General features: G+C 63.9%; 2 protein-coding genes across 4 annotated transcripts; one reads left to right on the top strand and one right to left on the bottom strand.

Moving 5' to 3' along the window:
• Positions 1-6,738: 6,738 nt before the first annotated feature.
• Positions 6,739-11,046, top strand: LOC311222489 (zinc finger protein 212-like). Of its 2 annotated transcripts, none has more exons than XM_084306803.1 (5): positions 6,739-6,778; positions 7,052-7,462; positions 8,236-8,362; positions 8,815-8,934; positions 9,624-11,046. In XM_084306803.1, exons 1-5 carry the CDS (start codon positions 6,755-6,757, stop codon positions 10,682-10,684), a joined length of 1,743 nt encoding a protein of 580 aa, XP_084162929.1. In that variant the 5' UTR covers positions 6,739-6,754; the 3' UTR covers positions 10,685-11,046. The 2 variants fall into 2 exon arrangements, with proteins under 2 accessions (XP_084162929.1, XP_084162928.1); XM_084306802.1 differs by having other exon boundaries at positions 9,621-11,046.
• A 1,590-nt stretch (positions 11,047-12,636) lies between these two features.
• LOC311206147 (uncharacterized protein) lies at positions 12,637-19,705 on the bottom strand. 2 transcript variants are annotated; one of them, XM_084281367.1, is made up of 7 exons: positions 19,619-19,705; positions 19,000-19,296; positions 18,388-18,514; positions 16,941-17,405; positions 15,976-16,164; positions 15,479-15,595; positions 12,637-14,876 (listed from the first exon to the last, which is right to left on the bottom strand). In XM_084281367.1, the coding sequence occupies exons 1-7, from the start codon at positions 19,640-19,642 to the stop codon at positions 14,056-14,058; spliced, it is 2,040 nt and encodes a 679-aa protein (XP_084137493.1). In that variant the 5' UTR covers positions 19,643-19,705; the 3' UTR covers positions 12,637-14,055. The 2 variants fall into 2 exon arrangements, with proteins under 2 accessions (XP_084137493.1, XP_084137494.1); XM_084281368.1 differs by having other exon boundaries at positions 15,479-15,592.
• Positions 19,706-22,949: the final 3,244 nt, after the last annotated feature.

The following is a 22,949-nucleotide window of genomic DNA, read 5'->3' as shown; positions in this document are numbered from 1 at the left end:
TAAAATCCGCCTAAATTTACCCTTTTTTCGCCCAAAAAAGCACCCTGGAGAGCCTCCGCCCCCCCCCCAACTCCAGGGGTCGCCCCCCACCCTTCGCATCCCCCTCCCGGGGTCGCTGCTCGGCGCCGCCCGTCCGGCGGGGGCCGCTGTGGGGATGCGACCGGCGGGGACCGGGGGGGAGGTGGCGGGGGCCGCCCCCCGGGGCCGCCCCGTCCCGTCCCGTCCCGTGGGGGTCCCGTCGGGTCCCGTCCCGTCGGTGCCGTTCCCGGTTCCCGGGGGGGGGGGGTGATGGAGGGGCTGCACGCCCGCATCCAGGCCCTGGAGCGGCGGCTGGAGCGGGCCGAGGAGGCGCTGAGGGATGGGGGAGCCGGGGGGCTGCGGCTGCCCTCGGTATGGCTCGGCCGGGGGGGTGGTTATGGGGTCGGGGAGTAGCCGGGGGGGTTGGTTATGGGGTCTTTGTGGGGTCGGGAGGGTTGGTTATGGGGTCTTTGTATGGGGTAGGGGGGAGGCCGGGGGGGTTATGGGGTCTTTGTGGGGGCGGGGGAGTGGTTATGGGGTCTTTGTGGGGTCGTTGTGGGGTCGGGGGGTGGTTATGGGGTCTTTGTTGGGGTGGGGGGCAAGCGGGGGGGTGGTTATGGGATCTTTGTGGGGGCGAGGGGGAGGCGGGGAGTGGTTATGGGGTCGTTGTGGGGGCGGGGGGGTCGGGGGGAGTGGTTATGGGGTCTTTGTGGGGTCGGGGGAGTGGTTATGGGGTCTTTGTGGGGTCGGGGGGGAGGCTGGGGGATGGTTATGGGGTCTTTGTGGGGATGGGGGAAAGCCAGGGGCTGCTGATGGGGTCTTTGTGCAGATGGGGGGGAGCCAGGGGCTGGTTTATGGGGTCTTTGTGGGGTTGGAAGGGAGCCAGGGGCTGCTTATGGGGTCTTTGTGGGAATGGGGGTGAGGCTGGGGGGGTTATTTTGTGTCTTTGTGGGGATGGGGAGGAGCCAGGGGTCTGCTTATGGGGTCTTTGTGGGGATGGGAGGGGAGCCTGGGGCTGGTTATGGGGTCTTTGTGGGCATAGGGGTGAGCTGGGGGGGTTATTTGGGGTCTTTGTGGGGATGGGGATGAGCCGGGGGGATGATTATGGGGTCTTTGTTGGGTGGGGGGGAGCCAGGGGGCTGCTCATGGGGTCTTTGTGGGGATGGGTGGGAGCAGGGGTTGTGATTTGGGGTCTTTGTGGGGATAGGGGGCAGCCTAGGGGCTGCTTATGGGGCCTTTGTAGGGACAGGGTGAGTATGGGGGCTGCTTATAGGTCTTTGTGGGGCTGGGGGTTGCTTTGTGGAGTCTTTGTGAGCTGGGAGGGGGTGTTTGTGGGGCTGGGGGTTGCTTACGAGGCGATTTGGGAGGGGGGAGGGTGTTTGAGGGTCCAGGAATCAGTCTGGGGATCATTTGGGGTGCTGGGGGCTGCTTTGGGGTCTGATTCTGGTCTGAGGAGGGTGTTTGTGGAGCCGGGGCTCAGTGCGGGGTTCAACTGTGGGGCTGCTGGGAGCCCGAGGCGGCGTCTGTGGGACCGGGGGAGCAGCTTGGGGGCTGCTTATGGGGTCTTTGGCTGGCTTTGGGGGCTGAGCGGGTGTTCGAGGGGCTGGGGGCTCAGCTTTATGGGGCCGCTGCGCCCGTAGGTGCCGGTGACCTTCGAGGACGTGGCGGTGCAGTTCAGCAGGCAGGAGTGGGCCCTCCTGGACGACGGGCAGAAGGAGCTGTACCGGAGCGTGATGCGGGGCAGCTATGAGATGCTGGTGTCCCTCTGTAGGCAGCCCGGCTGCTCTCTCCTTTCCTTTCCCTTTCGCTGGGATCTCCGCCCCCATTTCCCCAAAAAAAAAAAAAACCCAAACACCAAACATCTGCTCCATCTCTTGTCCCCCCCCCCGGCAGCGAGCAGAATTTGGGGGACGCAGGAAGGGGTAGTAAGGGGCTCGGTGTCTTCTCCTCGTGGAGAGCAGGTAACGCTGTTCCCCTCGGGGCATGCGCATGGACGTGAGTGCTCTGCACCCTGCCTGCTGCACGGCGGCACCCCACACACCCCACACACCCCACACACCCCATGCACCCCCCGTTAATTCCCTCCCACGCTGAGATTGGGGAGCTGGGGCTGGATTTCCCAATGAGGGCACCAAAGCCGCCTCTCACCACCCCATGGGCTCTGCTCCGAGGGCAGCCTGCGGAGCCTGGGCTAAAACACGACGTGAGGCACAAACCTGCTCCCACCACGGGTGGCTGTTCCTGGGGGGGTGTCAGATAACCCAGAGGGTGCCCCCATAGATGTCCCTGCTGGTTCCTGTGCGTCCCTAACCATGCTCAGCACCGCTGCTGCTTTGCATGGGGATGAGCTTTTGCTGGGCAGGGACTGGAGCCTGTGCAGGCGAGAGGCTGTGGGGTGCCCAAAGGCAGCGTCGCGCCTCGCCCCTGAGCCCTGTTTTGCCCTTGAGCAGACTGTGACCTCGCCAAGCCTGAGCTCTTATCTTGGATTGAGAAGGAAGAAGAGCCGTGCGTGCCAGCAGAGCCGCGCCGGGAGGGGGAGGCAGTGCCCCCAGAGCCAGCTGCAGGTGGGTGACACTGGGGGGGCTCCTTCTGTGCTGGGATCCCGGCTCCTGCCGCTTACCAGGACCTCCCCTGGTGCAGTGGCTGCGGTGTTAATGCGTTTGCTGCAGAGCCGATGCCCTGGGGGGGACCCCAGCAGCTGCTGCTGACACCAAGTCCCCTTCTTCCCCCAGAACCCGGCTCTCCTGGCTCCGCGAGCGATGGAGCTGTGCAGGAGGAGGCAGAGGAGTCCCACGAGGCCACCCCGGACCGCAGCACACGTGAGTGCCCGGCGAGACCACCGTATGAGGGACCCCGGGCCCTTCCCGTGTCCCACCCGCTGCCCTAATCCCCGCTTCTTCCCTTGCAGCTTGTGTCCTTCAGGGAGCTGTCGGCACCCCAGTGGAGCTCAGCCCGCCGGGCCCCTCTCCGCCCTGCCCCGTCTCCACGTGCTGCCGTGATGTGGTGAACCTGAGGCCGCCTCCATCTCCCCCCACTGCGGCAGGTACTGGGCAGAGCCCCCCCCGATCCCGGCCGGGGCTGGGGTCTCAAGGAGCACGGCACCCGGGAGCTTTGGGGGGGCTTTTGGGATGGGATTTTACCCAATTAGGGCTACAAAGGGGGGTGAAGGGCCTAGAGGGAAAGACGTATGAGGAGCAGCTGAGGTCATTTGGGATGTTCAGCCTGGGAAAGAGGGGGCTTAGGCTGGACATCAGGAAGAGGTTCCTCACCAAGAGGGTGGTCGCGCACTGGAACAGGCTCCATGGGGAAGCAGTCACGGCACCGAGCCTGTCAGAGTTTAAGATGTGTTTAGTCTGTGCTCTCAGTCATAGGTCTGAATTTTGGGTAGGTCTATGTGGTGCCAGGAGTTGGACTCGGTGATCCTTGTGGGTCCCTTCCAGCTCGGGATATTCCGTGATTCTATGAATCCTGATGGCTGAGAAGGGGCTCTGACAGTAAATCCTGTTGCCAGCTATCTGTTTTGCGCTGAAGGGTGAATCCCTGATGAATCTGTTAGGTTCTTCCCATCCTCAGCAGTATTTCATCATGCCAGGCCACCCAGGGGTGTCTCTGATGGCGAGCTGTACCCATGCCCTGCGTGTACCCACACCGTGGTCCCGGCGTGAAGGGGGGTTTGGTGCTTCCATTTGTAGCAGCTCCCGGGTGGGCAGGCATGGGAGAAGCCCCTGAATCTTTGTGCCTTGTCCTCAAAACTGAGCAGAAGAATGATGCTCAGCTTCTTAGCTGAGTTCTTAGGAAGAACTTCTTTACCAAAAGGGTTGTTAGACATTGGAACAGGCTGCCCAGGGAAGTGGTGGAGTCACCATCCCTGGAAGTCTTTAAAAGACGTTTAGATGTAGAGCTTAGGGATATGGGTTAGTGGGGACTGTTAGTGTTAGGTCAGAGGTTGGACTCGATGATCTTGAGGTCTCTTCCAACCTAGAAATTCTGTGATTCTGTGATTCTGCAAACATTTCCAGCAGGTGCTGATGTGGGGATCCCGACAGAGATCCCGCGGGAGGAGGTTGCTGCGGAGGAGCTGGCGGTGCCCGAACGGCCGCTGGAGGGGCTGCAGAAGGAGGACCTGAAGGATGCGGCGAGCGGTGGCCAGGGCCTGGTGGCAGCCGTGCCCAAGGAGCTGGACAGGGAGCCGATCCCGGGCCTCTGCCGAGCAGCAGCGTGCACAGATCGCAGCCACCCGGTCGCCTTGCCCGGAAAGCCGGTGGAGAGCGCCTGCATGGGCAGGACGGCGAGCTGCCAGCGCAGCTCCTCTCGGGAGAAGTTCTACCGGTGCGTCGTGTGCGGGAAGAACTTCCTGCTCAAAATCAACCTCATCATCCACCAGCGGAGCCACAGCAACTGGGTGCCGTACGTCTGCGTCGACTGCAACCAGGCCTTCATGTCCAAGAAGAAAATCAGGCGGCACCTGCGGATCCGGGCGGCCACGGGGTTCTGCCCCCCCTCCGATGCCAAGGAGCGCGCCAGCAAGCCCCCCTGCCCGGCCGCCCAGCCCCGTGCCCAGGGCAGCGGCGCCGCGGCGGCGCAGTGGGAGAAGCCCAACCCCAACCGGTGCCCGCTGTCGCCCCAGAAAATCATGTACACGTGCAGCGAGTGCATGGAGAACTTCTCCAGCCAGAACTTCCTGATGCTGCACCAGGGGATGCACGCCGACCTGCACCACTTCACCCTCTGCGCCTGCTGCAACAGGAGCTTTGTCTGGGCCTCCGAGCTGCTCCCCCAGGCCGAGCGGCCCTACTGGTGCGGAGAGTGCCAGAAAGCCTTCAAGCAGCACGAGCACCTGGCCGGGCACCAAAAAACCCACTCCAGGAGGGAGAGCCCCTATGAGTGCAGGAACAAGCTGCCTCTGCCAGTGGCACCTATTTAAGCGCGGGGGTGTGAAGTAGGAGATGTAGCGGGAGAGAAGGGTCAGAGCTGGACTCGATGAGCCTCGTGGGTCCCTTCCAACTCGGGTTATTCTGTGAGAGCACGGGGGTTGTTTCCAAGGGTGGAGGGCTGCTGCTGTCCCCTCTCTCCCCCTCCTTGGCCACGAGCCCTGGGCAGCCTGGCTGCAGCTCGCCCTGCCCAGCATGCCTGTGCTGAGGGAGCCTCTGCCACGGGGCGAGGACCTGGTTTAGGTGAAGGACTCGTCTGGCTGGAGGTGTGGATAGATGGCAAACGTGGAAATGTTTGCTCTGACAGCTGAACGTGGCTCTGTCGTGCTGCTATCAGCCTCCAGCCGAGCCCCCGTGGGACCGCAGCATCCCCGTGGTGCTGCTCTGCCGGGCTGGGGTCAGGTCCCAGCACTGGTGGGCAGCCGGGGGGGGGCTGCAAGCACTGATATAAGCTGGTGTGGGGTCTTTCCCCCATTTCTGGAAGTCACCGAGGGGTGTAAGAGGACATTGGACCCGATGATCTTTCGAGGTCCCTTCCAATCCCTACAGTTCTGTGATTTTGGAGCCGAAGAGCTGGGTAGGATGCCGATGGGAAAATAATTTGGGGGGAAAAAGTGTGAAAGCAGCGGGAGCGGCCAGGTCGGGTTCTGGCGGATGAAATGTGCAGAGGGGGCTCCCGCAGTGCCAGCGGGGTCGCCGCCGTGACTTTCCCTGTGTGCCTTCATCCTGCGGGCCGTGGCCCACGGTTCCTCACCCTCCCATGGTGTGGGGCAGCGGTGGGGCTGGAATAAAGAGCAGGAGCCACTCGGCCCCGTGGTGTGTGCTGGGGGGCGACGGGACGGCCACGGCTGGGATGTGCTCGGCCTCAAATCTGGGGGGGGATCAGGGTATGGGGGGTACGGTGAGGGATCGGGGTCTGGGGGGGTTATGGGGAGGGATTAGGGGCTGGGAGGTATGAGGGATTAGGGGCTGAGGGTATGGGGAAAGATCAGGCTGTGGTGTCAGGGAGGGATCAGGGGCTGGGAGGTATGAGGGATTAGGGGCTGAGGGTATGGGGAAGGATTGGGGTTGGGGGATATGGGGAGGAATCAGGGGCTGGGGGATATGGGGAGGGATCAGGGATGGGGTGTCGGGGAGGGATCAGGGGTTGGGGGCTCAGGGAGGGATGAGGAGCTGGAGGTATGAGGGATTAGGGGCTGGGGGATATGGAGAGGGATCGGGGTTGGGGGTTATGGGGAGGAATCAGAGGCTGGGAGGGGTCAGGGAGGGATCAGGGATGGGGTATCAGGGAGGGATTAGGGGCTGGGGGATATGGGGAGGGATCAGGGGCTGGGGGATATTGGGAGGGATCAGGGGCTGGGGGGTCGGGGAGGGATGGGGTACTGGGGGGTATGAGGAGGGATCGGGGACTTGGGGTGCTGGGGACATGGAGGGTTTGGGACCGGGGGGAACCTTAAAATGTGTGGAGGGGCTCCAGGAACGTGTGAGGAGTTCTGGGACCGGGGTGGTTTGGGGCTGGGGGGCCCTTGGGCTGTGTGTGTGTGGGGTCTGGGAACTGGGGGGGAACTGGGAATGGGGCTGACTGAGACTGGGGGAGCTGGGCTGGGGGACCCGGGGCAGGAACACCCCACCCCCGGAGCACTTTGGGGATAGCAGGGCTGCAACTGGGGGGCTGTGGGAAGGAGGGGACGGGGGTCCCGGGCCTTGAGGGGGGGGTCTGTGAGGGGAACCAGGCCCGGGGCCGTGCTGCGGGCGGGCCGCCAGGCGGCGCCGTGGTGCAGCAGCGGCGGCGGCGAGGGGCGGCCATGGCCCGGTGGGGCCCGGCTCAGGTACGGGGGGCACCGGGCACCGGGCGGAGGCGGCTCCATCGCCCCCCAAACCCCCCCAACCTCCCCCTTTCCCCCCGGTCCCTTCCTCCGCAGGAGGGCGGCGGGGACCGGCTCTGCCCGCAGCCCGGTGCTCGCCGCACCCCGGGGTGGGGGTGGGAGGCCTGGGGGGTGCGGGTGCGGGGAGGAGGGGGACGGGGGGGTCCCTAGGGTGCTGCCCACCCTCGGAGCAACCCCCCCTTTGGACCCTCAGCTCCTTTCTCTCCCCGCTAACAGGAGCCCGAGTGGGGGCCCGAGCCCTGGCAGCCGGTCCCGCCGCAGCCCCCCGGCCACGTCGCGGTGCCGGTGGCGGTGCCGGTGGCCGTCGAGGGCGAGAAGCAGCCGGGGGTGGCCGAGATCTCGCTGTGGACGGTGGTGGCGGCGGTGCAGGCGGTGGAGAGGAAGGTGGAGACGCAGGCCCTGCGGCTGCTGAGCCTGGAAGGGCGAGCGGAGACGGCGGAGAAGAAGCTGTCGGAGCTGGAGAAGGCGGTGCTGGATTTCGGGGGGCAGCTGGAGCGCAAGTGGGCCGCCCTGGCCGCCCTCCTGCAGGAGAGCACCAGGCGCCTCGAGCACGTCGAGCGCCAGCTGAGGCACCGCGGATGCTGGGCACCCCGGCCCGGCATGGGGCCCGGCGGGGACGTGCCCCAGGTAACAGGGGACAAGCTCCTGGGGAAAGGGGGACGTGCCCCAGGTAATGGGGACAAGCCCCATGGAATGGGGATGAGCCCCACGGAATGGGGATGAGCCCTGGGGAATGGGGGATGTGCCCCAGGTAATGGGGACAAGCCCTGGGGAATGGGGGACAAGCCCCAGGTAATGGGGATGAGCCCCACAGAATGAGGGATGTGCCCCAGGTAATGGGGACAAGCCTCAGGGAATGGGGGACAAGCCTCAGGGAATGGGGGACAAGCCCCAGGGAATGGGGACAAACAACAGGGAATGGGGGACATGCCCCAGGTAACAGGAAAAAGCCCTGGGGAACGGGGGACATGCCCCTCGTAACTAGGACAGGCCCTGGGGAATGGGGGACGTGCCCCAGGTATTGGGGACAAACAGCAGGGAATGGGGGACATGCCCCAGGTAATGGGGACAAGCCCCACAGAATGGGGATGAGCCCCGGGGAATGGGGGATGTGCCCCAGGTAAAAGGGACAAGCCCTTGGGGAATGGGGGATGTGCCCCAGGTAACGGGGACAAGCCCCATGCAAACCTCCTGGCTGCTAGGGGAGAGGTGTCTGAGCAGGGAGGCATCGTTCTGCTGCTTTGGGATTGTTCCCTGAGCTCAGGCTGGGACACGCAGGAGCTCCTCACCCTCACTGTGCCAGCCCACAGCACACGGGGGGGGATCAGGGCACCTTGTGGGGGCAGAGAAGGCAGGGAGGTGCTAAGGGGGTGCTAACGGGGTGCCTCCTGCCGTTTCAGGTGCCCACGGCGGGTGAGGATGACGCCGCCTGTTTGCCGGAGCAGGAGTGGGGCGGCTTGGACAGCCGGCAGCAGGAGCTGTACAGGATGGCGGTGAAGGGGAGCTACGAGGCCGTGGTCTCTCTTGGTAAGGATCAGTCCCTGTGCACGTCTCAGACTCTTTGTCACCTTCCATCCACCACACCGTGCCCGCTGGGCAGGGCGCAGAGCCCCCCGGCAGCACGTGGCACTGCTCCTGCCGTGTCCTGCTTCCCTGGAAGTGTGCCCCAGGACGTGGCTGTACGTGCACCACCCTGGAGGAGTTGGTTGCAGGCAGCCCTAAGTTCTAGCACCAATTATTTTTGGCTGAGAATAATGAGTTATTACAAAGGACGAGTGCTCGATGCGTACTTCTTGCTGAGATAACTACAATCAGTCGTCCAGTGGGGCTGACACCAGCTTGCTCTGACTGTCCTGGGAAAAAACAAACCTCTGTTCCAGCAGCCCAGGATGCCCCAGCTGTGCTGGAGCAGCTTTTGCCCAGGGGCTGTGGTGCCAGCGCCCAGCATCAGCCGTTGGCACGGCCGCTTCCTCCCCTAGGGCCCGGGGACGCCAGCTCCAAACCCTCTCTGCTGTTGCCGGCCGAGGACGGGGAGGATTTGGGGACCAGGACCCACGGGCTGCTGGAGAAGGGAGCGGTGTCAGGGCACGTCGGTGGCGGTGAGTTGCGGCAGCCACGATGGCGTGAACACCACCACGGAGAGGGCCTGGGGGTGGGGAAGGGCTGCACGCAGCTTGGCTGGGCGAGGGGATGGAAATTGAGGGCTGAGGAGGAAAAGCAGTGCCGCGGGGGGGAAAGAAATCCGAAAGGAGCCACGCCAAATGTCCAAGCCCAGAAGAGCCAAATACCGAGAGAGTGGAAAAAGCCCGGGCAGGGCTTAGCGTGAGCGTGGCTCTGCGCCTGCTTGCCTGCAGACAAGCTCGGTCCTGCTCCTGGAAGGTAGCTTTGGTCCTTTGCCCCGGATTTACCCAGCTAAACCCTGCTGTAAATTCCTGACAAAGTTCCTTCCAGGACAGAGGACTCCGCAGCCACAACTTTTTGTGGAACAATTACAAAAGCCCTCATGTTTTCCTCTCTTTTGGCTTCTTTACGACTATTGCATTGTCAGGCCCTTGAGTGTCCCCCAAGGTGACCAGATAACCCCCAGCAGACGCCAGCATCCTTCCACCTCTTGTTCTTCTCCCCTTGGCTCACGGTAAAACCCTCCTGCTCCCTCTCTAGTGGCACGTTTGCTGCTTGGTCTCACCAACGTGCTACAGGGGAAGCTCAGCTCCTGCTCCTGCGCTGGGGCCAGAGGCACGGGAGAGCTTTACTTGGCTGAAGGTGAATAATTGCTGTCTCCCAGCAGGTGAGAAGATCGTGATCAAGACAGAAGAGCAGCAGCCGCAGGAGGAAGGATCAGAAAGCCTGGCCCTGCCGCAGGCTCCCTCGATGAGGCTGGAAGAGGAGGTTCCCCTGAGCCAGGAGCTGCCGGTGCCCTGGGAGAGCCACAGCAGCTTGGACGAACAGAAGGGAGCTGGAGAGGGCTTGGGGGAGCTCTGCAAGCACGGGGCCACCCAGCCTGAATTCAAACCCGTGGTCGTCCCGCTGGAAGCTCGTCCTGCCCCGGGGGCTTTGACTTTCCCAGCAGAACACGGGCACGGCGCGGGGACCGAGCAGCCCTTCACCCTGCCCCAGGGGCTGCCGCTGGGAGAGGACACTGCCGCGGAGGCTGCCTCGGCACAGCCTGGCGCTGAGGAGCACGGCCCGTGTGGCGCCGGGGACGAGCCCCACGGCCTGCCCTTGGGCTGGAAGAGCGTGCGGCTGAAGCGCAGCCTCCTGGCGCGGCAGCAGAGCCAGGCGAGGAAGAGCAACGGCTCCTTCATCTGCACCGCCTGCGGGAAGAGCCTGGCCCACCACGCCGCGCTGCTGCGGCACCAGCGCCTGCACACGGGCGAGCGCCCCTTCCAGTGCCCGGCCTGCGGCAAGAGCTTCAACGAGAAGTCCAACCTCAACAAGCACTACCGCATCCACACCGGCGAGCGGCCCTACAGCTGCCCGGCCTGCGGCAAGGGCTTCATCCAGAAGCACCACCTGCAGAAGCACCAGCGCATCCACGGGGTGCAGCTGCGGGCGGGCTGGGCGGGCCGGCCGGCGCGGGGCGGCGGGGCCGGGGAGCGGCTGTACCGCTGCATCGAGTGCGCCGAGAGCTTCCCCCTGCAAGCGTCGCTGGAGGAGCACCAGCGCCGGCACACCCAGCAGCGGCCCTTCCAGTGCAGCGGCTGCAGCAAGAGCTTCCGCCACCGGCAGTCTCTGAACCACCACCAGAAGGTCCACGCCGCCGCCAGCCCTCCTGCTGCCGGCTTGCCCGGCCGCGGCCAGGAGCCGGGGACTGTGCCCTGCAAGCCGTCGACGCAGGACAATCCGTAATATGAGGGCTGCAGCCAGGAAGGGGCAGCGTTTCTGCAGGTGGAGAGGTGCAGCGGCCCGTGAGGGTGGCACACGGCGGGCAGGTGGCACCGCGGGGCTCCCCGCAGCCCCCCACCACGTCCCCGGGGACGAGGACGGGGCCGGCTGACACGCTGCGGGGCCGAGAGCAAGCGGAGGAGGTCCGGCAGCAGGGGCTGCGCCGTGGAAGGGGGCTCGGCTGAGAAGTGGCTGCTGCGTGTCCGGCGCCGTGGGACGGGGAGCGGAGCGCTTGAACTCAGGGTTCCTTAAATCCTGCCCAGTTTTGGGGGGAGTTGGGTGGCCCGGGGAGAGGCTGCTGGGACAGCCGGGGTCACCGCACGGCTGGGGAGAGCTGTGGATAAAAGATGATGTGGTTTGATGCCGGGCTTCGTGTGTCAGCTGGTGCCATGCCACCTTCAACAGCTCCTGCTGAGCGAGTTGTGGGGTTGATGCCACGTGAATTGTGACCGGGTCCTCGCTGGTGGCTTCGCCAGGACACCTCCTGCTCCCCACTTGCCTCCTGCGAGCTGAGGGATGAGCATGAGTCCTCGTGCCAGCAGCAGGGCAGCCCCCGGGCGCCTTCTCGCCAGCAGCAGCACCTCAGGGTGCAGCAACACCCCCGGCACTTGGCGTGCCCACCCTGCACGGGTGCTGTCGCCCAGCCCCGGAGAATGCAGGAGCTGCGCCAGGGAAATGCAGGAGCTGCCCCATGGCGATGCAGAGCCCCCACTCAGCCCCATTCAGCCAGGAATTGCAGCTCTGGGAGGGAATTAGCACCACAAAGCCTTGTCTGCCCTCCTGCTCTGCCCCTGGGCCTGCCCAGCCTCTTTTCCTCCTCTCCTCCTCCTCCTCCTCCTCCTCCCCTGGCCCAGGTTTTGTGATTTCAGTCCTGTCCCAGCACCATGTGGGCCAAAAACCAGCCGTGCCCTGGGCTGCAGCAGCAGGGCGAGGGAGGGGATTGTCCCCCTGTGCCCCGCTCTTGTGAGACCCCCCCGGGCACTGCCTTCGCTGTGGGGTCCCCAGCACCGGGACGTGGAGCTGCTGGAGTCCAGGGGAGGCCACGGGGATGCTCGGAGGCTGGAGCAGCTCTGCTGTGAGGAGAGGCCGCGAGGGGTTGGGGTTGCTCAGCCTGGAGAGGAGGAGACCTCACAGCGGCCTTCAGGGGGTGCAGGAGATGAAGGCTCCTTCCCAGGGATGAGGGAGGGGGCCACGGCGTGCTGGGGACATTCAGGGGACACCTCGGGGATGAAGGAGGGGACACTGACACATTGGGGACACCCCAGGTGTGAAGAAGGGGACCATGGTTTACTGGGGGACACCCTAGGGACACCTCGGGGATGAAGAAGGGGACGCGGACACCCTGGGGGCACCCTGAGGATGAAGGAGGGGGCCATGGCTTCCTGGGGACACCCTAGGGACACCTTGGGGATGGAGGGGACACTGACACCCCAGGGACACCCCAGGGACACCCTGGGGACATCGCCCTAGCCAGGAGGTGGCCATGGTGATACTGTGGGCGTGGCCTTTGCCACAAGCCCCACCCCCCCAATAACCATACCCACCCAATGACCACACCCCCCCCCCTGGCCACACCCCCCTCCACATGGCCCCGCCCACTGGGCAGCTCTGCCCACACACAAGATGGCCACCAAGATGGCGGGGCGGCCATGACAGGGGAGGGCGGCCATGGACACCCAAAGGCAGCCATGACACCCAAGGGCGGCCATGACACCCAAGGGCGGCCATGACACCCAAAGGTGCCACCAGCGCCACGGCGGTGCCGTCCCTGTCCCCTCGGCACCTCACAGCTCCCCTGGTGCCACCCAGGCTCCCCCGTGGCCGGTGGCCCCAGCCTGGCACAGCCCCTCTCACCCCGTGCCCGCCTTCGTTGCGTGGCGCTGCGTATAAAACAAACACCACGAGCTGTACAGACAAATACTTTATGGATTCCACGGCCTGAGAAAGGGATCGGAGCGTTCCTACAAAAAAAAAGTTGGTCCCAGTCACAGCCTGAAGCCACCTCCTGGCTGCCTGCTGCGCTGGCTCGACTCGTACCCTGTGGTACTGGGATCAACTGGGATCAATTAGGTGCACTGGGATGGCAAACCGGGCAGGGGTAAGCGGCTGGCTGCCAGCCCCGTCACCTCCCAGCACCAACCACCCGCGTCCCGCAGGGCTTCGCAGCCCCTCGGACCCTGCAGGCAGCAGGAATGAAAAATCTCCTAAGGAAACTGGTTCCCAACACTCCCTGCCCGGGGAGGGGCAGAGACGTAGTGATTTCAAACTAGAACATCAAATAATTCAATGGACACAAAAGCAAAAAAATAAAAAATAAAACAGCTCGGGAGTCCTATCAGCCCCTCCGCTTGGCCTGGACCGATTCCTTCACTCTGTACACGTGCCTCGTGCTTCCCAGCGGCGTGCCCGCTGCACACGGGGCCGGGACGGGGCCACGAGCTTCCAGTGATGCCTGGGCCACCAGAGCCTCGGCTGGCATCACCCACCGGGGTGCCTCTTCACGGCGCGTTGAGGTAGGCTTCCATGTGATTAGAGACAGAGGGAGCGAGCACGGCGCAGTGGGGCTGAGCAGAGGGGATGGTCCCGCACAGAGCAGCTGGGGTGGTGTCAGAACAACGCGTCCGAGCCCGAGGAAGCGTCCTCGCACAGGCTGTGGTGCAGCAGGAATCCTACCCAGCGAGTATTTGTGAAAGTGACCACGGGTGCAGGCTGGTTTTGGGGCACCAACCCTCTCACGCAGGGTTTTGGAGGCTGGCCTTGTCAGCGGAACGGTGCCGGGAGCTCAGGAGCAGCCGCAGCATCACACGGACAGAAGGTGGGGTTTGTTTCACTCTAAGGTGGGGTTTGTTTCACTCTCCTTATCTCCCAGAGCTGTTCCCGAGGAGATTTTTAATCACCGGAGGCTTCTGGAATTTGTTCCACGTAACGGTGTCCAAGCTTTGATTTATTCTGCGACTCGGGAAAGCTCCCGAAATCCAGCTGATGGATGATGGTTCACAGCCCTGGTGCCCCACCATGGACAGAATCTGAACGCTCACAGTTCCTGCCCAGGGACACGAGCGGTTTGGATCCCTCCTGTTGCCACTTGCCCCCAAGCTGCTTCCCTACTTCCTACTCTCCACCGTCACAGCAGCAGTTCTCGAGTTGGCCTCGAGGATCTTTGTGGGTCTCTCCCAACCCGGGCTGTTTTATCAGTCTGGTAACTGCAAGCCTGAGCTCCACAGCAGCCAGCAGGAGGTTTTCAGCGGAGCAGCTTTGGCAGCAGCGAGGACAGCGCCTCGCCAGGCACCCCCGGGGGCTGCTTTCGGCTGGGGCCTCCTGGCCGCGGTCGAGCCCTAGGCTGCTTTGTGCTGCCGGCCCTCCAGGGCCTTCTGCCGCTCGTGAATCTGCTCGTGGCGCACCAGGTGAGTGTGGCGGGTGAAGCCCTTCTTGCAGGTGGCGCAGCGGAACGGCCTCTTCTCCGCGTGGGTCTGCAGGTGCCGCTGGAGGGTGGAGGAGCAAGACAGAAACTTGCCGCAAAGATCGCACTTCAGGGGGCGTCTCGCGTAATTGCGAAGCGTCGGCTGCGGGGAGAAACACCCCGACAGGCTGCCCGTGTCCTGCTCCTCCTTGGTCGGGCCCAGCCAGGCTCCCCCCGCGTGCGTCCTGTTACCCGGGCTGTGGGCAGAGCTGCCGGGAGCCCTGCACAGCTTCTTCCTCGGCCCTATCCTCAGTTCCGGGTGCGTGTTCCCCCAGACCTTGGCCGCGAAAGCCCTGTCTTGGGTGTGGATGGCCTGGTGCAGGACCAGGCGGTTTTTGTCTGCGAAGCTGATCTCGCACACCGTGCACTCGTAAGGCCCTTCTTTGGCGTGGCTCCGCTGGTGGATGATGAGGTTGATCTTCAGGCGGAAGCGCTTCCCGCACTCGGTGCAGGGGTGCGACCACTCGCGCACGTAGCCGCGCCGGCAGTCGCCCATCAGCAGGCTGCTGCTCGAGCACCTGCTGGGTTTCTTCTTGCTCCTGGGCTTGGCCTGCTCTCCCGGGCCGTTCTGGATCACTGCGTCAGGAGAAGGTGCAGAAACTTTTGGCAAGGCGTTGGGCCTCACCTCCTTCACCTCCAGGCTGTCAGGGGGAGAGGTCCCTTCACAGGCCTTCTCCTCTGCCAAAGAGCCTTCCTCTGAAATGAAACAACACAGGCGTTCACCACTCACACTGCGGGGACAATTCCGTGCTGTGGTTTCAGTCCCAAAGCACCCAGCAGGCTTTCTGCGAGCAAGGAGCTCCCGAAAAATCTGAGAACGCAGAGTGGGGAGGCGGCGGTGCCACTGCAGGGTCCTGGCCTGAGCAACTCAGCAGCTCGGCGTGCCCTCGGGGGCAGATCTGCTGCAGTGCCACAGGGCAGAGGGCTCCGCCTCTAAAACCACCACACCAGCGATGGCCACAAGACGCAGCAGGAAAAAAAAAAAACATCCTTAGCAAGCTGTAATGAGCAGTACCTCAGGCTCTTGGCTTTTGGCAAGCTGGGAACTGTTGCCGAATGCCAAATGCTGCAGGCAACCCAGCGCGCCTCCCCCGACTGCTGCTAGCAGGATCCCCATCTGGGCTCATTCTCTCTGCAGATGACAGGGCTGCACACCCCACCCGGCACCAGATCCCTCCCTTGCTGGGTGACAAAAGGATCTGGAATGTTCTAAACCTTCCTATTTCAAGCCCGTGAGCGAGCTGGGAGCTGCTTCTTGCCCGCAGAGCGCCGTGCCTGCCATGCACAGGGTAACTCACCGGAGCCGTGCTCGGCCGGGTCCTCTTCCTCCTCTGTCTCCTGCTTCACGTCCCTGCTCAGCCCCTCTCCCCGCGCACTCAGGGACGTGACATTCATCACCAGGATGGGCAGCCCTGCTGGCAGGGAAGAGGAAAGCAGCTTTCAGCACCAGTGGACAGCTCACGTCTTCTGGCTAACTGCAGACACCTTCAGATGCTAACTGGAGATGTGTTGGGACTGTGCAGAGGAGCCAGGGCCAGCTCAAGAAGCACACAGGGACCAAAAGCAGAGAGAGGTGCGGGAAGAGACCCCAAGGAGCCACAAGGAACCTCTGCAGAGCAGCCTCATCCATCCCAAGCTCTCCCCATCAATGCCACGGGTGGCATTCCCACTGCGCCTTACGTTCAGGCCCTCGAACCTCTTCCATTTGCCCTTGCAGCACTCTGACAGCGCACCCCAGGACTTCTGCTTGCCCTGGTGATGCTCCTCCAAGCTCGGTGTCTCTCGGGTAACTCACCTGTGCCAGCTTCCGAGGGGACTTTCCGTTCTCCCAAAGCCTCTTCCTTCCTGCCCGTCTCTTCTGGTGTGTGTGGGGGCTCCTGCCCAGCTCGGACGCAGGGCTGTGGGCTCTCCTGACAGCCTCTGGTGCAGAGCTCTTCATCCCTCTCGATCCGGGACAGGACGTCAGGCTCGGACGCAGCACAGTCTGCTCAGGGACAGGGCAGCAGAGGACAGTTTTTTCAGTTTTGGTAGGAACTGGCTACAGAATTCCTCTGCTGACCTCTCAGACCCTTCAGAGTGACCCTTCTCCCTTAGCCCCAGGGCTGGCAGGCAGTAAGGACGGGCACGGACACGTTGCCCATGCTCTAACTCAAGCACAGCGAAAACCTAACAGAAGGTGACTTAAAATCTCAAAGGAGAGGGAGAGGCTGTGTCCGTGTAACACCTTTTTCCTCTCTTCCCAGGAGCACTTGACAAAGCAACCCCCAAAGACACATTTGGGGCCTGCACTGTTTCTGGGTAACCCTCCTCAAAGGACAGAGCCGGCCCCTGACCCCTGCCAGTGCTCACCCAGCCCCTCACGAAGCTCCTGCAGCCCCCCAGCTCCTAATTCCAGCAGGACAGAGCTCTCAAACACAGCTCTGCCTTCATCTCTCTCTGGGCCTGCCTGCACCTTTCCAGTGTCTCCTGTTTTTTTTTTGCCTGGCCTTCGTATTCAGGAGCTGGAAGAGATCCCAAGGGGTCTGTCCCACCGCTCCTGGCTCCATCCCAGCCCCTTCTGGCAGGTTTTGTCTGTTGTCTCCCCACGATTCATGTGGCCAAGCATAAATGTTCCTCTTGGAGTTAAGATTCAAGGCATTCCATGGACAGTTAGCCAATGCAGCCAGCAGAACCTCAGCGCAGCTCCTTTCTAACACAGACAGCGACGGGAGAAAGCAAGGGCCAGGAACGGCCACGTCCTGCTGGCACCCTTTAACTTACCCATGTCATCTTCCGCCTCTTCCACTTCTACGTCGTCTCCCAAGTCCTCTTCCACCTGCTCCACACCTGCTGGTGCCTGCGGGGGTTCCTGGATATCTGTGATGGATGTCTGCGGGGGCTCCTGACTCTCCTGGGTGCACGGCTGGGGGGGCTCCTGACTGTCTCTGACACACGTCTGGGGGGGCTCCTGGCTGTCCTGGATGCACGGCTGTGGGGGCTCCTGGCTCTCTCTGCTACACGTCTCCGGGGGCTCCTGACCGTCCCGGATGCACGTCTCGGTCTCCAGGGACTCCTGCCCGTCTCTGAGATGCATTTGTGGGGGCTCCTGCCCATCTCCGATGCACGTCTGCGGGGGCTCCTGCCCATCCTGGGTGTCCGTCTGCGGGGCCTCGCGACAGCCTCTGCTGCAGAGCTCTTCATCCCTCTCGAGCCGGGACAGGATGTCAGGCTTGGCCACGGCATAGTCTGCTCAGGGACAGGGCAGCAGAGGACGTTTTGTTAGGAACTGGCTACGCCATTGCTCTGTTAAACTCTCAAACACCTCAAACACTACCCGCGCTGAAACAAGGGAAAATGGTGGTGTCGATTTCTTAGCCCCGTGTTGGGATTCACCCATAAGCACGGCCGTGGCTCAAGCACAGAGAAGATTTAAATAATAGAAAGGGAAATAAAATCTCAAAAGATTTGAGAAGCTTTGTCTTTAACCTTTCCCTCCCATCTCCACATTAGCGGTGATTTGAAGAGTAAATCTTCTGAGCTGCTGTTAGCAGATTGCTTTAGTTCTGGAGTAGGGACAGGAGGATTCCAGCTGTGTAAAAATGCCCACATCAGATGGACCACGTGAGGACCAGGTTTGTGCCTTCCACAGAGAATTATCTAGAAAAGTGAAGCTGCAGCTTCAGGGACTGCACCAACCAGCACGTTACCAGTTGTGCCCACAGAAGGAGTTTTTGATGGACAATCTTACTGCCCCAAATCATCCGAGAACGTGTCAGATGTGCTCAGAACTGAACGAGATTAAATTGGTTCTTTACCAAAGCACGTGGGAATGCCCCTGTCACTTCAAATCACGACTAAATAGCCAGAAGACAAGAATTGGTTCAAGATGCAATTATCAAACTTCACCCAGGTAACTCCTGAACTGTGCTGGAAGGTCGTGATGGTTCCCTGGCCCTCGAATCCCCTTGCACAGTCCTTATGAATAGCACCTCATCTGGATATACGGTATAATAGACATTGTTTGTGTTATTTCTGTTACTGGTATTTCCCACAGAAAGCTCTTACAAGCAGGAAGGGAGGAAAAGGACTGGGTCTGGCTGCCCAGGAGAGGTTCTGTGAGCTACGGGTGTCCAGCCCCACCACAGCAGACCGCTGGTGGGACTGGAGGGAGCCCGCCCAGCCTGCCTAGAAAAGAAATTCACCCGGAGGAACGGATCCGGTGCCTTACCCAGGGAGATCAGAGTCTCGTAGTTCCCCCTCATCACAGCCTTGTAGAGATCCTTCTGCCAGCTGTCCAGCGTCTCCCATTCCTGCTCGTTGAAGTACACGGAAATGTCATCGAACGTGAGCGGCACCTGGAATCACAAACACTGCACACTCGGTGACAGTTTTCACAACCAAAGGGAACTGCACAGGGGCAGGGAGTGCTCAGGACCTCCAGGCAGAGGGTGTGCCTGGACAGAGCACAGTGTGCACGGACACATCAGGGCTTGCAAGCCCTGGGTTCACAGGCACTGAGCGATGCCAGCCCGTTGCTGAGCAGGCTGTGGCACTTCCCACACCCCTCCACAGCTGCTGAAGGGACACTCGCTGAAATGCTCCCAGGGGCTGGTGTGTAGCTAGGGGCTGCTGCCTCTGCAGGGCTCAGGTGTGGGAATGGGCACGGGGAGGCCACCACAATGGCAGCACGGTGACACTGCTACCTGAGGAGCTCTGCGGGGCTGCCTGGTGTGTTTCTGGGGCTCAGGGCTTGAACCAGTCCAACACCAGGGCTCCTCACCCAAACCACGACGGAGCTGGGGCTTTGCCACCTGGGTTAGGGGCTCCCGGGCACCGTTACCTTGGGGATTTCCCCCTTCCTGCCGGGGGGCAGGCGCAGGATCCAGAAGTTCCTGTTCCTCAGCAGGTTCTCCACGTTGTCCAGGCGCTGCTGCAGCTGCCCGTAGTCCTGCAGCAGGCTGCCCAGCGCCGCCAGGTTGCTGCCCAGCTCGCCCACCAGGTTCTCGCAGGCCAGCAGCCTCCGCTCCGCCTTCTCCGTCCTGCTCCGCAGCTCCTGCAGCTGCTGGGCCTGCGCCTGCTCCGGCCCCGCCGCCTGCAAGCGCCTCAACCGGCCGGTGCCCGGGCCCCACGGCGAGGCCTGGAGGAGGGGACAAGGGGTGAGGGGCGGCCGGGGGGGGCTGCTGGGACCCCGGGTGCTCCGGGGGGATCCCCTCGGTCCCCACACCCCCGGTCCTGGCACCCCCGGGCCCTGCACCCCCGGTCCCGGTACCCTCGGGCCCTGCAGCCCCGGTCCCGGTACCCCCGGGCCCTTCCCCCCCGGGGCCCTCCCCCCCGGGCCCAGCCCCCCAGGAGGCCCCCACCGCCCCCCCGGGACCCCCGCAGCCCCCCCGGTTCCTCTCAGCCCCGCACCCCCGGCTGTCCCCGGAGCTCCCGGTGCCGCTCCCGGTCCCGGCCCTCACCTCAGCGGGGCCCCGGCGGGACATGGCCGCCGCCACCGGCACCGCGCGGCCTGCGCCCGCCGCCGCCACCGGGCCTGCAGGGGGCGCTGCGGGAGGGGCGGAGCTTGTTGCTAAGGGGCGTGGCTTGTTACCAAGGGCGTGGCTTGTTGCTAGGGGCGTGGCTTTGCCAAACGGGGGCGTGTCTCGGTGCGGCGTGCTGGGCGTGGGGGCGTGGCTTAGCCCTGGAGGGGGCGTGGCGTGGCTCCGAGGGGGCGTGGCCGCGCCGTGGCGGGAACTCGTGGCGGGAACGCGGAGCCCCCGTGCTGGTCCCGGGGTCCCCGATCCGCGCCGGGTCCCGCCGTGCTCCGACCCCCCCCAGAGCCCCTGCACGGCCCCTCCCGACCCCTCCCGGCCCCTCCTGTCCCGGGCCGACCCCCAGGCACCGGCACCGGCTCCGGTGGCCGCTCCGTGCCCTCCCACCGGGGCCACCCCGGGGCTGGGGCTGGGGTGGGGGCGCCGATCCAGGCAGCCCCCCGCTGTGGGGACCCCCCCAGGGGGTGTTTTGGAGGGGGGGATGTGGGTGCAGGTGCCCCCGTGCAGTGGGGGTGCTCCGGTGGCAGTGGGGCACTGGGAATGTGGTGGGGGGCTGGGGAAGAGCAGTGGTGGGATGGGGGGCGTGGGGGGTGTGGGGGGCGCTGGGGACCACCCGGCTGCGCTGGGGGTGTGGGTGCGGGACCCCCAGAAGCACCCACTCGGGCTGTCTCGGTGCCTTTATTCGGTGGCTCCGCACAGCGCGTGGGGACACCCCTGCAGAGCGCTTCGGGGTGCAGGGACAGCAGCGTGTGGGGCGGCCCCACTGAGCGGGGGGCACAGCAGGGCCCCCCCCCCAGCTCCTCTCAAGGCTGGTGGGGGGCGGCGGGGTTCTGTGGTGCTGTCGGGGGGCGGCGGGACGCCCGGCTCCGTCCTCGCTTTGGTTTGCGCAGGGTCACCCGTGCCTCTCCTGTCCACGCCATGGGGCCGCCCGGTGCCTCCTGCAGGACACAGCGGGGTCACCTCGGGGGTCTCCGTGGCCGCCCCTGGTGCCCGTCCCACGGGGCCGGTACCTGGCTGAGGTGCAGGACCTGGGCAGGTCTCTCGCTTTCCCTCCTGGTGCGCTCCTGGCCGCCCTGTGGGAACAAGCGGGATGTCAGAGCCAGGCACGGGGTGATGGGGAAGGGGGGCTGTGGTCCCCGGCCCTGCTGGAGCCATGGTGGGGGAGGTCTACGGGTGGGCAGCGCCGCCCTGCACTCACCCGCTGGCCTGTGGGGTCTTCATCCACATCCCCGGTGCTCCAGGACATGGATTCCTGCAGGTGGGGGGTACGGAGCAGTGCGAGGGGTGCGTGTCCTGGGTGCCCCATCCCCTTCCCCATCCCCATCCCATCCCCATCCCATCCCATCCCATCCCCCCAGTCCCCCCGGTCCCCGCTCACCTCGCTCAGCACAGAGAAGCACCCCGAGCACGGCCGGCGCCGGCCCCCGCCACGCGTCCCCGCCTGTGGGGGGAAGGCATCGGTCGGTGCTGCTGAGTCCTGGCTCCCCCCGCAGCGGGACGGGGCCGAGAGCAGGGATGGAGCCGGGGGATGTGGGGGGGACAGTGGAGGAGGACGAGGAGGAAGGCAAAAGGGGACGAGGATTCGCCGGCCCCAAGGCCGTGCTCCTCCTGCCCCCGCTCAGCCCCTCGCCAGCCCTGATGAAATGTTTGCTGGTTGTGCAAGCAGCAGCAGCAGCAGCATTTTGGCACAGCGAAGGCTCCGGGGACGCCCCAGCGCTCCCCCCACGGCGCAGCCCCCCGGGACGAGGGGCTCGGGCAGATCCCACTGCCCCCAGCCCATCCTCGGGGCCACCCCTGCCCAGGGCAGCCCCTGACCAGGACCTCTCCGGGGCTCTGCCCTGCCCGGAGCACGGTGCTGGTGACAGCACCGGTGTCCCCGGGGGGACAATATTTTGGGGAATCGCTCCCCCCACGGTGCCAGAGCCACCGCGCCGTGCCACGCGCCTTCCCCCTCCCCACAGCGCTTCCCTGCAGCCTCCCTCCCCTCCTGGCTGCTGCTGCCCAGCTCTGGCCTCCTCCCTCTGCCCCCCACCAACCTCCCGGTCCCGTGTGAGGGTTTTCCCCTTCTTGGAGTCCCGTGGGTTGGCCCCGGCCACGGCCAGGAGGGCCACGGCGAGGGCACAGAGCAGCCGCAGCCTCATGGTGCTGCGCGGGGCACGGCTCGGCTGCCCGCTGCTCCCCGCCTGGACCTTGGCCCCTGCTGCTGGCCAGCTCAGGAGCGGCCACCCACTGCCAGGAGGGCACCAGCGAGGGGCTGGGGGGGCTGGGGGGGCTGGGGGGGACGTTCCTCTCCAGGCCAGCCCCCCAGGATGAGGCTGGATGCGCAGGGGGTGCCGGCTCCCCAAAACGGGGGTCTGCCGGCCCCTACACCTCCTGGGTCTGCAAATCCCCTGCGGGCTGTGGAGAGGCTCCTGGTGGAGGAGGCTGTCCCCCTGCACCCATGGGTCCCACCCGGAGCAGAGCTCCACGCTGCAGCCCCCCCATGGGTGGAGGAGCCCCCGGTGGAGCAGGGGGATGTGCCCTGGAGGAGGCTGCGGCCCATGGAGAGCCCCCGCAGGAGCAGGGGGTCTGGGGACCCGTGGGGGACCCATGCTGGAGCAGGTGTTGGGAGGAAGGTGTTTGTAATTTGCTTTTAGTTTCTCACTGCTCTAGCTTGTTAGTAATAGGCGAAAAAATTTATTAATCTCCTTATGCTGACTCTGTTTTGCCCGTGACAATAATTATTGAGTGATCTCCCTGTCCCTATCCCAACCCCTGAGCCCTTTCCATACAATTTTCTCCCCCTTTCCCCCCTTTCCTCTCCCCCTTTTTTTTCTCCCCCCTTTCCTCTCCTCGTGGCACCTCTTGTGGTTCCACAGCAGCATCGCCCCAGCCCTGTGCAGTGCCGGGCCCCTGGTGCTGGGATGTGCTGTGTGGTGCTGCTTCGTGCAGCGGGTTTAGGAAGGAGATGCTACAGGGTTGTGCACATCCCCACCTCCTCTTCCAGCCCTCCTGTTGTGAGAAAAACCTCAATAATTTGCTCAAACGAGGTCTTCTGTGAAGCTATTTTATTCGCAATAGCAAAGGCGGGCGTCCTGCAAGCAGGAGCACATGGTACAAGATCACCATAACCCTGAATCCCCTATTACCCAACACCTGATTTCTCCCTGTTTCCTCACTGGCTGAGTACTACAGCTTCACAGCCTACTCAACGCACTTCTATACCATATAGGTACAATTTTATTTGACCAGCCATTGATTTCTCCTTTTTTTTTTTTTT

Source organism: Netta rufina, assembly GCF_964035555.1.
Source record: "Netta rufina genome assembly, chromosome: 2".
Classification (NCBI taxonomy): Eukaryota; Metazoa; Chordata; class Aves; order Anseriformes; family Anatidae; genus Netta; species Netta rufina.
Note: the sequence above shows the minus strand (reverse complement) of the source record. Positions and strands in the feature narration are given on the sequence as shown.

Excerpts from the sequence above, each read along its gene's own strand:
- LOC311222489 (XM_084306802.1), top strand. The coding sequence starts at position 6,755 with ATGGCCCGGTGGGGCCCGGCTCAG. Across the intron at positions 6,779-7,051 it reads CCCGGTGGGGCCCGGCTCAG|GAGCCCGAGTGGGGGCCCGA; the intron begins GTACGGGGGGCA and ends CCCCGCTAACAG. Across the intron at positions 8,363-8,814 it reads CGAGGCCGTGGTCTCTCTTG|GGCCCGGGGACGCCAGCTCC; the intron begins GTAAGGATCAGT and ends TTCCTCCCCTAG.
- LOC311206147 (XM_084281367.1), bottom strand. The coding sequence starts at position 19,642 with ATGTCCCGCCGGGGCCCCGCTGAG. Across the intron at positions 15,596-15,975 it reads CCCCTCGGAAGCTGGCACAG|CAGGGCTGCCCATCCTGGTG; the intron begins GTGAGTTACCCG and ends CTTCCCTGCCAG. Across the intron at positions 14,877-15,478 it reads CCCGGCCGAGCACGGCTCCG|AGGAAGGCTCTTTGGCAGAG; the intron begins GTGAGTTACCCT and ends GTTTCATTTCAG.